The sequence below is a fragment of the Sciurus vulgaris genome (assembly GCF_902686455.1).
Source record: "Sciurus vulgaris genome assembly, chromosome: 8".
Classification (NCBI taxonomy): Eukaryota; Metazoa; Chordata; class Mammalia; order Rodentia; family Sciuridae; genus Sciurus; species Sciurus vulgaris.
The window spans coordinates 83,548,696-83,564,470 of NC_136468.1; the positions used below are offsets into that span (position 1 = coordinate 83,548,696).

General features: G+C 35.6%; 1 protein-coding gene across 1 annotated transcript in view; it reads left to right on the forward strand.

Annotated features, from left to right (window-relative positions):
- DNAH11 (dynein axonemal heavy chain 11) overlaps positions 1-15,775 on the forward strand; it is a 335,620-nt gene that overhangs the window by 279,132 nt on the left and 40,713 nt on the right. Inside the window, 1 exon segment of the mRNA XM_079151923.1 lies at positions 7,440-7,644. Within this exon segment, the coding sequence (XP_079008049.1) occupies positions 7,440-7,644 (205 nt within the window).

A 15,775-nucleotide genomic window follows, 5' to 3' on the forward strand; every position in this document is an offset into this window, starting at 1 on the left:
GCTATACCAAGTCTGGAGACAGTTTTAATTAAAGACAGACTTTCTTAGTTTCCAGATACACAGTCTAGAAAAAAGAATCCCAGAGTAGAATCTCCAGTTTCAGAATCTCGTCTTGGTTACATTGTTGCTGCTTCTCCCAGATCACAGGAATTCTGGTTTCCATGAAACCCTGATCATGAGAATGGGTGCTAGTCTGTCACAGAAGTGCAGTGAAAATTCACCAAAAAAAAAAAAAAAAAAAAAAAAATCATTTTCAAGCGGTTTCAAAATAGTTTTTGTATCTTCCACAATAGTACTGACCTTCAATGACTTGCAATTAATTATTAAATCATTTTATCCCAGAACATTTTTTTGACTAGATTTTGAATGAACTCTAAAAGAATCTTTATATTCCCAGTGTATCTGATTTTTATGCAAACCTAACACATAAACTCTGGATTTCTGTTTAATATGGGTTTGCAGATGATTGTTATGATGAAATAATTCATATTGCTTATGAGTGAATGGTGAGCATTCTTTATACTTAAAATATTGTGTTTTCTTAAAAGAAGATATAAAACCTTGTATAAATTGAGTCATTTTCTTTAAAAAAATTTTATGAATTGATTCATATTATAAATATATTGACCAGAAATCATAGATCTTACTTTAGGATTGGGCACAATCTATGCTATTCTCTTTCATAAATAAGGGCAGAATTTCTAACCAGAGATCAGCAGGGCATGTGCTCTGAGCTGTATCCATTTTTTCTCTTACAACCATAGGTTGGTACCGAGTCAGTCATCTTCTCTCAGTATCCTCCTGTGATTGACAGGTCATGCAGGTTGACCTAGACTGATATTACAGAAAATGTCAGAGGAAATTAACTTGCATTGCAATGCAGTGCAATGAACTTTATACTAGGAGTCTAGAGACTCAGGTTCTAATCCCAGCTCTGCCACTAAGTGATGTGACCTTGGACAAGTCATAAACTCTTTGGGTCCATAAAAAGGAATCACCTGAACAATCTCCAGGGGCCCTGCTTCCTCTAAAATACCAAATCTTCTAGGTGAAACAATGTTTTAACTCACCCCACATCCTAGTCACTTAGACCATGTTGTTGGGACTGGGAAAAATAATTTTATTTCTGTTTTGAGGTCTCCTAATCAGTCTCTCACCTCCAGAAAAACACATGTCAGTCAGTGGGGGAGAGGGAAGCTCACTTCTTGAGAGAGGTATATAAACGCCCTCGGGAAGCAGCTGCACCCACATGGAGAGATTCTGCCCCCACTTGATTCTCATTATTATGCAGTGACAGCGGTCCATGTGTCCTGATCCTGGGGCGGTGGGGCTGGAAAATGGACTAAGAGCATTTGCTTTAAGTACGTAATCCCACTTCCCAGCTCTGTGTTGCTGTTCTCACCTGCTATTGTTCCTCACTGGAGTTTGAAGTCCAGAGTTCCTGTCTTCCTTCACTGCTTAGAAGTCAACCTCTGCACTCATGTCTTTCACAGAAACAACAAAGTGATTCTGTTTGCTTTTCCCACCCCTCTGGTTAACTCCGTTGTTTTTTGGACCCTTCAACTCATGAGAGAGCATTAACAGTCTATTTAATTTTCCCAGATAGGAGATTAACCAAAAATTAACCTAGCAGCAGTGATAAAACCCACTGAGTCATTATGTAATTTTTGCCTTTCATAGATCATAAACACCCCAATTGAGGATAATTTACTGTCCCTGGGAAATCTAAAGCTATCAAATACTGTTTCCAAGCAAGATGTAAAACCCAATTTTATAGGCAGGCATTCTCCTTTTCCATAGCAGGTTTTCCCTCATTCCCCCATTAACTCTGTCTCTTCACAGAAAAAATCAGACCTATCAAAGCAGATACATGTCTGGTTCCCAAACTGGGCTTGTGAATGCCTTAGGGAGTAGGTAGGTGTGAAAGGGAGACAGCGCCATGGAATTGTCTGGGGTGTCTTCCAGAGCATTGCTTTAACTCAGATGTTTGATTAAATTTTTAACCATTTAAAACTTCACCTGTACCCAGAAGTGACTGTCAGTACTATGTTGACCATTCTCATGTTTTGTTTTTTTCTTGGAAGTTTGAAGAGGGGAGTGTAGTCAGGTATAGTGGCTGGTGGGGAAAATTAGCAACTATTACTTTGAGAAGATATTAACTCAGACCACTAACTGATATGATACTCTAGAGAGGCCATGAGCCCACCACCTGTCACACGACTCATGAGCTAAGATTGATTTTTTAAGGGTTGTAAACACAGGGTATGTGACAGAGATGTATATGTCTCAAAAGCCTATAATATTTACTCTCTGCCCTTTACAGTGAAAGTTTATCAACCCCTGCTCTAGAGGGATTTCTCACTTAACCTCCTACAGGCTAAGTACCCCTTATCCAAAATCCTGGGAACCAGAAGTGTTTCTGAATTTGTTTTTTTATTTTTTTATTTTTATTTTTATTTTTTTTTTTTTTGGATTTTGGTATATTTGAATGTATATGAAAAGATATCTTGGGGATGTGACCCATGAGTCTAAACACAAACTTCATTTGTTTCATGTACATTTTATACAAATCAACTGAAGTTAATTTTATACAATGTTTTTAGTGTACCTACATTTTTGACTGTGACCCATCATAAAGTATATGATTTTCCACTTGTGACATCATGTTGATGTCAAACAGTTTCAGTTTTTGGATTTTTCACTTTAGGGATACACAGCCTGTACTTTCAACAGTAAGTCATCTTACTAGTGGTTTGTTTTAATTCTTATGCACATATGGGAACACACAAACACATGCACAGACACACCAGAATATCTCAGAATTAATTTGGCTTCCTAATCCTACCTGTTGAGGTTCTCATAGTATGAAATAATAAAAACTCTAGTATTCATTTATTAATTGTTCTTCCTTTTAAATATTTTTAATTATAGATGGACACAATGCATCTATTTTATTTATTTTTATATGGTGCTGAGGATTGAACCCAGTGCTTCACACATGAAAGGCAAGTGCTCTACCACTGAGCTACCACCCTAGACCTTAAATTTAAGATTCTAAAGCATAAAAATAATTCTCTTTCATCTGGAGACATGGGTTAATTGTTAAAACACAAAGTCTATGAAATAGAAATTAAACTTGGTGAAAACTCAAATGTGAGGAAAAATTCAAACACGCTGACATCATGGTTGGCTGTGACAGGCATGACATTTCTCTGACACTTTCCACCAGGGAGGAATGAATTCAATCCAAGATAGAGTGGCAATCAGAAAATCACAGAATTTACACAGAGGTGTTTAAGCACAGGCCTTATTATAGAGACACCAATTAATATAAACTTTGGTATCTCTTATATGTGAGAACCCTGGCAGTAATTACATAAAACCTTCACTCTCAAAATTTCATTTAAAAGCCAATCACGCATGGCTAAGAGTAATACATTGAATAGCACTAGCAAAGAATTCCTCAAAGCTACTTGTGAGATCAATTTTGGAAATCCTAGGAACGAAAAACTCAAATTTTGATGATGCTCTCCATGATAGACATGGCTGAATATGTTGCCAAAAAGAGGCAGATACACTAAGAAAAAATGTCCATGTTAGAAAAAGATCATGTCATAGCATACCTCATTACGCTTGGAAGATAAGCCCAAACCTCTGAGAAACAATAGTTGGTCTGGTTACTGACCTTATAGGTCAATTTAAGTCCAAAGGTTAATGATTTGGACTTTCAGCATATTTTTGGAGTTGGACAGCCATCAGCACAGTGCCACAACCAGCACTGCCAAACTCACAGTTCCAGGGAGGGATGAAGTGAAATTAGAAAAATAAATACTTACAAACATAGATCTTGAAGATTAAGCTGGGATCAGGTGGAACTCTGCCCTCTGATGGAGATGCAGATCTAAAGAGATGCACCAGCAACCTTTATTTAGATATGTCTCATTATCAGACTAAAGACTATGCAAGCATTATTCTTTCTATTCAGGAAACTTACAAAACTAGGACATCTATGTAGCATTTCCACAGATGCAATCCACAGTGGCAAAGTGCAATGTTAGGAGCTTTGTGTAGCTCTCAAGAAAGTGTCATTGTTAAAAGGTACTGTATATCTTCTTCTGTAAAGTATCTGTCCAGTTCCTTGACCCATTTATTGGTTGGGTTCTTTGTATTTTTGGTATAGTTTTATAAATTCTTTATAAATTTTGGAGATAATTGCTCTATCTGAAGTTCATGTAGAAAAGATTTTCTCCCACTCTGTAGGCTCTCTTTTCACATTATTGATCTCTAGTAATTAGAGAAATGCAAATTAAAACAACTCTAAGATTTCATCTTACTCCAAATTGAATGGCTATTATCAAGAACATAAACAATGTTGGTGTGGATGTGGGGAAAAGGCACACTTGCACATTGCTGGTAGAGTTGCAAATTGGTGCAGCCACTCTGGAAAGCAGTATAGAGATTCCTCAGAAAACTTGAAATGGAGCCACCTTTTGACCCAGTTATCCCACTCCTAGGTTTATACTCAAAGGACTTAAAATTAACATACTACAGTAACACAACCACATCAATATTTACAGCAGCTCAATTCACAATAGCTAGATTGTGGAACCAACCTAGATGCCCTTCAATAGATGAATGAATAAAGAAACTCTGGTATATATACACAATGGAATATTATTCAGCCATAAAGAAGAAGAAGAATATGGCATTTGCAGATAAATGAATGGAACTGGAGAATATTATGCTAAGTGAAATAAGCCAAATCCAGAAAACCAAAGGCCGAATGTTTTCCCTGATTAAATGGATGATGATATATAATGGGGGTGGGGAGGGTGAGGGGTGAGAGAAGAATGGAGGAACTTTAGACTATGTAGAGGGAAATGAGAGGGAGGAGGGGGCGGGGGTATGAAAAATCATGGAATGAGACAGACATCATTACCCTATGTCCATGTATGATTACATGAATGGTATGAATCTACATCATGCACAACTGAATCTACATCATGCACAACCACAGAAACAAAAAGATGTACCCCAGTTGTGTACAATGAATCAAAATGCAGTTGGTAAAAATAAAAATAATTTTAAAACAAAAGTTAACTATAAAACCAGCAGGAACAGAAATGGAGCTGGTGAAACATTGAGGTTGTCTAGCATAAGAATTCCTTCATTCCCAGGAGCTGTGTGCCTGAGATAAAGGTCGGGGCTGATAGGACTCTTGCACAGAGCCTCCTCATGCAGGGAATTGCTACAGCAGCTAAGCATCCTGTACCCTTGCACAGAAAATTCCCTGGTACCAGGCCTGCCACAGTCATGAGGTCATCAGAGACCCCCCAATCTCAGCCACTGTTCTCCCATCCTCTGTCACCACTGTCCACAGTATAGTGTGTGTTAGAATTGTCCTAAGCAACCACTGATCTGCTTTCTTTACTATCAATTTGCCTATTCTGGACATTTCCTATAAATGGATTCACAATGTGTGCCTTTTGTGACTGGTTTCTTTGACTTGGTATGATGTTTGTAAGATCCTTCCATGTTGTAGCATACAGTGAGCCCTCTGTCTCCATGTATTTGCATCTGTGGATATGGTGGACTATCTTAAGAGACTTATGTACTCTTGGATTTTGATATCCACAGGTGGTCCTAAAACCAATCCCCTGAGGGTACTGATGTCCAACACATGTATCAGTATTTTATTCCTTTTCATGACCAAATAGCATTCCATTGATTAGATATGCCCATAGTGTTTATCACATTTGAGTTGTTTCTGCCTTTTGACTATTATGAATAACATTGCTATGAACATTCATATACAGATTTTGTGTTGACATATGTTTTCTGTTCTTTTGGGTAGGTACCCAGGAATGGAATTGCTGGAACATTTCAAGGAATTGCCAAACCGTTTTCTCGAGTGTTTGTGCAATTTCACATTCTCACCAGCTACCTGTGTGAGGGTTCCAATTGTTCCGTATTTTTACCAGCACTTCCTATCATTTTATTATAGTCATTCCAGTAGGTGCGAAGTGGTGCCCCACTGTTATAAGTCTCTTCCTTTGAATATACTCAGTTTTCCAAAATTGATAAATTCAGTGAAATAGCATTTCACTTGCAAGCCAGTGAGATAGGTGGTAAATATATTTTTTCTCGCGGATTATTTAAATCATATTTTAACTTAAAATAATATGAGATTTGGACAGCATTTTGTCATTATGATAACATATCTACAATGATATGATGTATATACTCATAAGGGAAGAATCCAATTTTATATGAACATTTAAGAAAAAAATAATAGAAGAGTGAGAAGATGCTCCTTGTTTTAGCCATGCTCCTAGGCATCTTGTGAACTTCCATCCCATACAGTTCAGGCTACTTTAGCAGAAAAGTTTGAGAAGTTCAGTTTCCATGAATTTTGTTTTCTCTGTCTACCTGTCTGGCTATCTCTGTGGCATGAATTGAAAAAACTCTCCATCTACTACTCCTTATAGCAGGTTCCTAGCAGGAAAGAAAACAAAATAGGCCAAAAATATCAGATAATAATTTCAAGTATATATTTACTTTATATTTTAAGAAAAATAACTAATACATTTAATAATGTATATGTAAGCATGTATATTTCAATATTTTACAAAGTTGAAAGATTTCACATATTTAATAATACATTGAAGTATAGATATATACTTTTTTATGTGAAGATATTTCTGCATGTTTTTATTTGGTTTCCCTATTTCAAACGTCATTCAAAGTTCACTAAACCCTTTGAACTTTATGAACTCACATGCATGCACACACCCCAAACACATACCTCTTCATAATGAGCAAACTAATAGAAAGTTCTTAATGTATACTTAATACATATATATATAGATATATCAACACACATGTACATATTTAAGCCTTAAAGAATGGCAATGTTTAACAAAAGGGTTTTTTGTCTGTCTTGTTTTGGGGATTAAACCTAGGGGTGCTTAACCACTCAGCTCAATCCCAGTTCTTTTATGAAATAGGTCCTGCTAAATTGTTGAGACTGGTCTCAAACTTGTGATCCTTCTGCCTCAGCCTCCGTAGTCTGGGATTATAAGTGTATGCTACCACAGCTGACTTTAATATAACTTTAATCATAGAAAGTGTAATGAAAGCTGACATTTACTCTTAAAAATCTGTAAGATTGATGGTATTTAGTAGTTAGAGCAATTACAAGAGGTGAGGGGTTTTGTTGCCATTTTGATTATTTCAGAGGAGAAATAATCATGTAGAGGTATGGTGGATAATTCCTATTCATCCTATATTTCAAAAAACAGGCTGAAAAATCCCTAATCCCCTGGTCTTCTGGCCTAGGTATATTGTCAAAATGCAGCAATGGAATGACGTAATGACGTCATCTTATTGGTCATGTTTCATGAGACTCTGTTGAATGTCTGTGATATGTCCCCCTTTAGGTTTATAAGGATTGGCGATAAGGAATGTGAATTCAACAAGAACTTTCGCCTCATCCTTCACACAAAACTGGCAAATCCTCACTATAAGCCAGAATTACAAGCTCAGACAACCCTCCTCAATTTCACAGTCACAGAAGATGGTCTTGAAGCCCAGCTGCTAGCAGAGGTGGTCAGTATTGAAAGGCCAGATTTGGAAAAACTCAAGGTAAAAATTATTACTTCATCCCCCAACAGTAATTTGTCACCTCCTGTGCAGACATTATGGTGAAAATACAGAAATACAAGACAGAATTCTCGCATTTCAGAGTCTTGTAATTGAGAAAAATTATGACACGTGAAAAATTAAACAATTCGAAATTGCTCCTGATAAATGCCAGTTAGTTAGGGTCATCCCACAGGTAGGAGACAGACTAGTCGGGCAAAAAGGCATGCTACTCAGGGAAAACTCAGCTACGGGCCCAGGTGGATTGGATGAGAACAGATCAATTTATCCAGGGAAAAAGAACGACGACTAATGGAGTAAGGTTGAAAAAACTAAGGAGGCTGTAACTGGCTATAACCAATATATTCAGAACTTTATGGCTGTAAGTACAATGACTAAGAAAAAATATTGAAATTAGTTAAATTTAGCATTTCTTTGCAAACAAGAAAACAAAGTAAGCCTAAAAATGTAGAAAGAAGGCAATTATAAACATAAAAGCAGAAAATAATGACAGAATATAAACAGAGATTAACAAGATTAAAAACTAGTTCTAGAGGGAATAAAAAGAAACTAAGAGCCCTCTAGAAGGTCTAGTCAGGAATACAACAGAAAATGGGTGAAGCATATTAGGAAGAATAAAAAGGGCACATAGAGATTAAAATATATGAAATAATACAGTGCCCACCTTTCTAACAAACAATGTGAAAACTGAAATAGTAAATAGTATTTCTGTGATGTAAAGATTAAAGAGAATTTACTGGCTAATTTGATGTCTTCAAGGTTCTATTAGTATTTAATGCCTTCTCTTTTTTCTTGTGGAGGGTGGGTACCAGCGATTGAACTCAGTGACACTCAACCACTGAGTCACATCCCCAGTCCTATTTTATATTTTATTTAGAGTCAGGGTCTCACTGAGTTGCTAGTGACTGACTTTTGCTGAAGCTGGCTTTGAACTCACAATACTCTTGCCTCAGCCTCCCAAGCCACTGGGATTACAGTCTGGCACCACCACACCTGGCCCCTTTAATGCCTTTTTATGTATAATATTCCTTTGTATGGATTTATAGTGCTTTATTTTATTTATTCCCTTTTCAGTTGATGGACATTTGGAGGGGTTTTGGGTTTTTGTTTTATTTTTGATTTTTTTGCTTTGTGGCTATGATATATAACACTATATGAAGAGTTCTAGGCAAAGTTTTGTGTGCATATATATTTTCAGTTTCCAGTTATATGTAACTCTATTTTGAATTAATTGGGAATTGCCAGACTATTTCTGAAGTGACTGCAAAGTTTTATACTTCCACCAGCTCTGCATCATCTTTAAAGGGTATGAAGTGGTATCTCATTATGATTTTGATTTTGATTTCCAGATGGTAATGATGTTGAGCCTTTCTTATTTACTGACCTTTTGCATATCTTTTTTTATTATGTTGTCTTTGTTTAGTTTTTGTTTTTGTTGTTGTGGTGCTGGGGATCAAACCCAGGGCCTCAGGTATTCTAGGCAAGCCCTCTACCACTGAGCTATACCCCAGTCCCCAAATTAGATTTTTTTTTATTTGTAGAAGTTCTTCATCTATTCTGAATATTAAGTTCTTATTAAGTTCTGATTTACAAAATAGTTCTCCCATTTAATGTATTGTCCTTTCATTTTCTTGGTGGTATCCTTTGAAGAACAAACTATTTTAATTTTGGCAAAGTCTAATTCATTTTTGTTTTTCTTTTATTACTTACACTTTTGTGTCATATCTAAGAAACTATTGACAGTTCATGGAGATTTACTCCAGTGCTTCTTCTATGAGTTTTATAGTTTAAGCTTTTACATTTAGACCTGTAATCAAATTTAAATTAATCTCTGCATGTGATATGAGGTAGGGAGTCAACTTCACGCTTTTGCATGTGAATATCCAGTTGTCCACAGAACACTAGGTGGAAAAGATTATCTCTTCTCCTTGAATCATTTTTGCTCCTTGCCAAAGATCAGTTGACCAAATTTCCATGCACCTGTTCCTGGGTTCTCTATGCCATTCCATTGATTTGGTAATCTCTTCTTTCTCAATACCACACTGTCTTGATTACTATAAATTTGTAAGTCTTTAAGTCAGGTAGGGTCAGTTCTCTGTTTTTTCTCATTATACTATGTAGATGTTTTGAGACAAGTTTGCTGAGGATGAGGATAGACGATGTCTACCCTACTTAGCCTTACCCAGCATGCTTACCCAGGCATCGGAAATGGAGCTCTGAAGGCACGGATTTAATTTTATTTAGGGTTGCACAGGACATATATAGACACATTATCCAATCAGGTTAACATGCTTGTTAAAGTATAACAGAGTCAGCCTATAGGTGAACTATATGTCGAGGATCCAGGTAGTGTAAACAAACCAAGCATGCCTAAGCCATTCTGCCCAGCAACAGGTCTGAGACAAAGGCCTGGGGGAATGGCGAACTCCAGCACACAGCATGAGACAAGGCAGCGCAGGTGAGCTCACATCCAGCTTTCTGTGATGCATGTCAGAATGAGGCCTCCCCTCAGTTCAAACTCAGCCTCAACAGCTACAAACACCTTCATTCCATGGCGAGTCTTTACCATTACCTCAGTTTCTCTGTCCAGACTGTTTGACTTACTTAGACCATGGTGTCAGTGACTGTTGTCAGATAAGCTTAAGGAATGTTCCCTACAGTACTATTAACAACTGTGGATCTTACGCCTTTCAATATAAATTTTGGAATCAGATTACCAAAATCCACAAAATAATGTGCTCGAGGTTTTGATCAATATTGCTTCAGATCCTGGGCAGGAATAATTGATATCTTAACAATATTAAGTCTTCCTATCCATGAATATGAAATAACTTCCTATTTTTTACACCTTTGATTCTTTCCTCAGAGTTCTTTTTAAATTTTTGCTAGATCTCCATCTAAGTATTTCAGTTGTTTGGTGTTAATGTAAACAGTATTATGTTTTAAATTTTAAATTCCAATTGTTTGTTGCTGATATATAGAAAAGGAATTGGCTTTTGTATATTAAACTATATCCTGCAGACTTGCTATAATTGCTTATTAGTGCAGGAGACTTTATTTCAATTCTTCAGAATTTTCTATGTAGACAATCATGTCAAGCTTTAGTACAGTGTAGAAAAATAGCGGTGAAAGAGAACATTATCTTTTTCCAGATCTTAGGGAAAAAGCATCTATTTCTTTTTGCGTGAGTTTTTGGTAGGTTTTGTCTCTGGAAGTATAGGTCCACTTCATCTAAGCTATTAAATTTGTAGGCATAAATCGATCTCATCATCAGTTATGATGTTAACTGTGTCTGTTTTAGATTTTCTTTGTCAAGTTGAGGAAGTTCCTGGCTATTTCTAGTTTGCTGTGAGTTTTCATCGTGAATGAATGTTGGATTTTATTAAATGTTTTCTGTGTCTCTTGATATGATCATATTTTTTATCTTTAACTTGTTATGTAACAGATTAAATCACTTGATTTTTGTACGTCAAATCAATCTTGCATACCTGATATAAATCCCACTTAGTCATGGTGTATAATTATTTTATATGTTGTTGAATTTGACTTAATAAAGTTTGGTTGAGTATATTTACATCTATGTTCATGAGAGATATTGGTCTACAGCTTTTCTTTCTTATAAAGTCTTATCCAATTTTTGCGTTGGGGTGATAACAACCTTAGACAATGAGTTAGGAGGTGTTCCTTCTACTTCTGTTTTATAGAAGAAATTGTAGAGAACCAGTATCATTTTTTTCTTAAGTCTTTGATAGACTCACCAGTAAAAACATTTGGACCTGGTACTTTCTTTTCTGGAAGGTTGTTAATTGTTGATACAGTTTCTTTAATAGACATATGGCCTATTTGGATTATGTTTTTCTCCTTTTGTGAGTTTTTAGTAGCTTGTGTCTCAAAGATACTGATTCAGTTCATCTAAGTTACCAAACTTGTAGACATCAAATAGTTCAAAATATTTTTAATTTTCCTTTAATGTCCATGGAGTTGGTAATGATGCCTCCTCTTTCATTTGATATTAGTAATTAATGGCTTTTCTCTCTCTCTCCTCCCTCTCTCCTGCCCCCCTCTCTTTTTTCTCTAGTTTAGCTTAGTTAGAGGGTTATAAGTTTTGTTGATTCCTTGAAGGAACCAACTTTTGGTTTTGCTGATTTTCTCTATTGACTTCCTATTTTAAATGTCATTGATTTCTGATTTAATTTTTATTATTTTCGTCTGCTTGCTTTGGGGTTTTGGTTTGTAGTTTGCAGTACTAGGGATTCAACCCAGGGGTACTTTACCACTTTGAGTTATATCATCCCCTTTTTGTTTTATTTTTATTTTTAGATAGTCTCCTTAAGTTTACCAAGCTGGACTCAAAGTTGTGGTACTCCTGCCTCAGCCTCCTAAGTCACTGGGATTACTGGTGTGCTCCACCACACCCAGCTGCTTGCTTTAGATTTCTGTTGGTCTTCTGTCTCTCATTTCCTAAGGTGAAAGCTGAAATAATTAACTTTGGATCTTTTTGTCTTCTAATTCATGCAGTCCATGCTATAAATTTTCCTGTAAGCACTTCTGTACTGCATTTTGCAAACTTTAAAACATATTTTCACTTTTACTTATTTAAAAATATTTTTAATTTCTCTTGAGGTTTCTTCTTGGACCTACATGTTATTTAGAAGTATGTTGTTTCATTGCTACGTACTTTGGGATTTTCTAGTTATCTTTCTGTTGTTTCTCATTTAATTTTGTTGTAGTCTAGGAGCTTACTTCATATAATTTATTTTAAAGTTTTTCAACTGTGTTAGTTGGCCTACAATGTGGTCCATTTTGGTGAGTGTTCCATATGAACTTTAAAAACTCTGTATTCTGCTATTATTCAAAGAAGTATTCTATAAATACCACTAGATCCAGTTAATTGATTTTGTTGCTCAGTTCAGCTATGTCCTTACTGATCTGTCAATTTTGGATACAGGAGTTTCGAGTTCTCTAACTATAATAGTGTACTTCTCTCTTTCTCCATGCAGTTCTATAATTTTTTTTTGCCTTATGTTTTTTACACTCTGTTAAGTACACAAAAAAACCTTAATTGTTTTCTTAGGGAACTGATCACTTTGTTATTTTATAATTTTCCTTATTTTGATATTCGCTTTGTTTAAAATTAATACAGATGCTTCAGCTTACTTGTTTGCTTGCTTGTTTTTGTTGCTTCTGTTGTTTTGTTTCATTTTCTTTCTTTTCCTTTCCTTCCTGAGATAGGGTCTTGGTAAGTTGCCCAGGCTGGCCTCAAACACAATCCTCCTGCCTCAGGCTCCCAAGGAGGCTGGGATTAATGCTGTGTGCCACCACACCTGGCTTTATCTGACATCTTTATCCTACTACCTTTAATCTGTCTTTGTTTAAAGTTGGTTTTTGTAGACAACATATCGTTCAGTGTTGTAGTGTTGTCATTTATCTACTCTGTCTGATTCTTGATTTGAAGAATCTTAAGTTATTATTCATATAGTCAGATTAATATCTACCATACTTTTGAATTTTTTTTTCTTATTGTATTCTTTGTTTATTATTTGTTTTTGAATTTTCCTCTCTTTCTGCCTTTGGTTTTAGTTGAGCATTTTAGATATTTCAATATCTCTTCTCTGTTAGCTTATACATTATGCTTTTCTTTTTAAAAGAAAGTTTAGTGGTTGCCTTAGTGTTTGCAACATATTTATAGCTAATCTAAGTCTGCTTTCATATAAATCTGTACCATTTACTTAGTGAAGATCCCTTTTAATAATATATCCTCATTTCCTCTGTTCCATCCCTTATAACATTACAGTCATTCATTTTATTTATTCCTAAGTTATAATCACTGGATAAATTATTGATATTATTTTGAACAAACAGCTAAGTTAAGAGTAAGAAGAAGAAAATATTTTACTTATTCTTTCTCTAGCACTTTCTTTATGTAGATCTGAATTTCTGACTTATTCCTTTCCCGAGAAGAAATTATTTTGAACATTTATGGTAAGGTTGGTCTACTACAGCAAAATCCTTCAGTTTTTGTTTGTGTAAGAAAACCTTATTTCTCCTTTGCTTTTGAGGATAATTTGACAGGATATAGAATTCTAGGTTAGTTGGGTTCTTTCCTGCAGTATTTTAAATATGTTACTCTTTTCTTGGCCGCATCATTTCTCAACAGAAGTCTCATGTAATTCTCATTCATCTCCCTCCATAGATGACTTATATTTTTCCCTGAATTCTTTCAGTATTATTTTTGTTGTCTTTGATATTTTTGCAGTTTGAATGTGATATGCTTAAGTGTAGACTTTTGGTACTTATCTTGCTCAATTTCCTGAGAGCTTCATGAATATGTGGTATTTGTCATTAATTTTGAAAAATTCTTCACCATTACTCTTCCAATATTTATTCTGCCCTCTTTCTCTTTCTTTTCTTCTGATATTTCCATTGCATGTATGTTACACCTTTGTAATTATCTTATTGTACTTGAGTATTCTTTTCCTTTTTAAATTTTCATTATTTTTCTCTTTTTACTTTAAGAGGTTTCTACTGACATACCTTCAGCCTCACTGTTTCTTCCCTTGATAGTATCCAGTCTGTTGATGAGCCTATCAAAAGTATTTTTCATTTTTGTTATAGCACTTTTTATTTTGAGCATTCCCTTTTGATTTTTAGTTTTCATCTCTCACTTACATTACCCATGTGATTCTGCATGTTGTCTATTTTTCCAGTACAGTTTTTTGTAAATGAAATATAGTCATCATATGGGGGTTCAGGGGTCAGGGATTAAACCCATGTGTGCTTAACCACTGAGCCACATCCCCAATCCATTTATTTGTTTATTTCTTTATTTACAATTTTAAAAGAGGGTCTCATTAAGTTGCTGAGGCTATCTTTGAACTTGAGATCCTCCTACCTCAGCCTCCCAAGCTGCTGGGATTACAGGTGTACACCACTGTGCCTGGCTAGTATAGTCATTTTTAATACCTCTGATAATAATTCCCAAATTTCTGCCATACTCGAGTCTTATTCTGTGATTTGCTTTGTCTCTTCAGACTATGTTTTTTGCCTTCTGTCATGTCTTATACTTTTTTGTTGAAAGTAGGACACAGTGTATTAGATAATTAAAACTGAGGTAAATGGTGTTTAGGGTAGGACATTAGTATGTGTGCTATAGCTCTAGGTGTCATAGGCTTCAGTTTTCCTGTTTTTACATTCCTTGTTGTTTTGAGTTTCCCTGAAAATTTCTTTCTTAAATGGAATTTTAAAGTTCTCTGAAGTGCAATCTACTGTTACCCTACTAGTCTAGTAGTAAAGTTTTGGAGTGGAAAGTATTCCATAAATTTGTGATTAAATCTCAGAATTGTTTTAGTAGGCTTGACTCAGTGGGCTGTGACCTTCAAAAGCGTTCCTTAGTCTTTTTTCCTCCTCTTCCTGTGTGAGACAGGAAGTCCTGAGGAGGCTGAGTAGTGTAATTGCCCTTCCCCTGAGTCACATTAGACTCTGATAAAGTTATTTTCCCAGTGGGTAGGTGTTTGTTAAGGAGAATAGAAAACTCTGGACATGTTTAAAATGATTACTTATCTCTGAGTTCACCACAAAATGATTACTTTCCCTGCCTCTGCCCAGGGCAGGAGTGAATTTTTCCTTGCTGTTTTGTGAGAATTTGATAGGGCTCCTGAAGGGCCCCTACAGCTGAGTCCAGTAATTTTTAACTATCAAGCTGTGCCTCTAACAATTAGCCAATTATTATTTTGAATAGTGATTTCTCTGTATTTGGCTGTCCAGTTTTCAGAGTGGTAGTTTGCCCTGTGACCTTAGTTCTCTGATGGAAGAATCATTGCTTAGTTTTGTCTTATCATGAGAACAGAATTGAGTCTTCAAACTCATGTCATGTCGGAGTGGAAACCAGAACTTTCTAATGTTTTCTTAAACAGATTTTTTCTAGCGGTTTATGGTATTAAATGATTATAATAAATGTTCATACTCTGGACCTGGGAGTACAACTAGATCTTAACATGCCTCCTGAAATTTTAAAAAGAATTTTTTCAAAGTATATTCAGTAGAGTTTTAATGTTATATGCTTTATTACACAAAGACTGGCTATGAAATTTGTGATTAAGAAACCCCCTCTTAA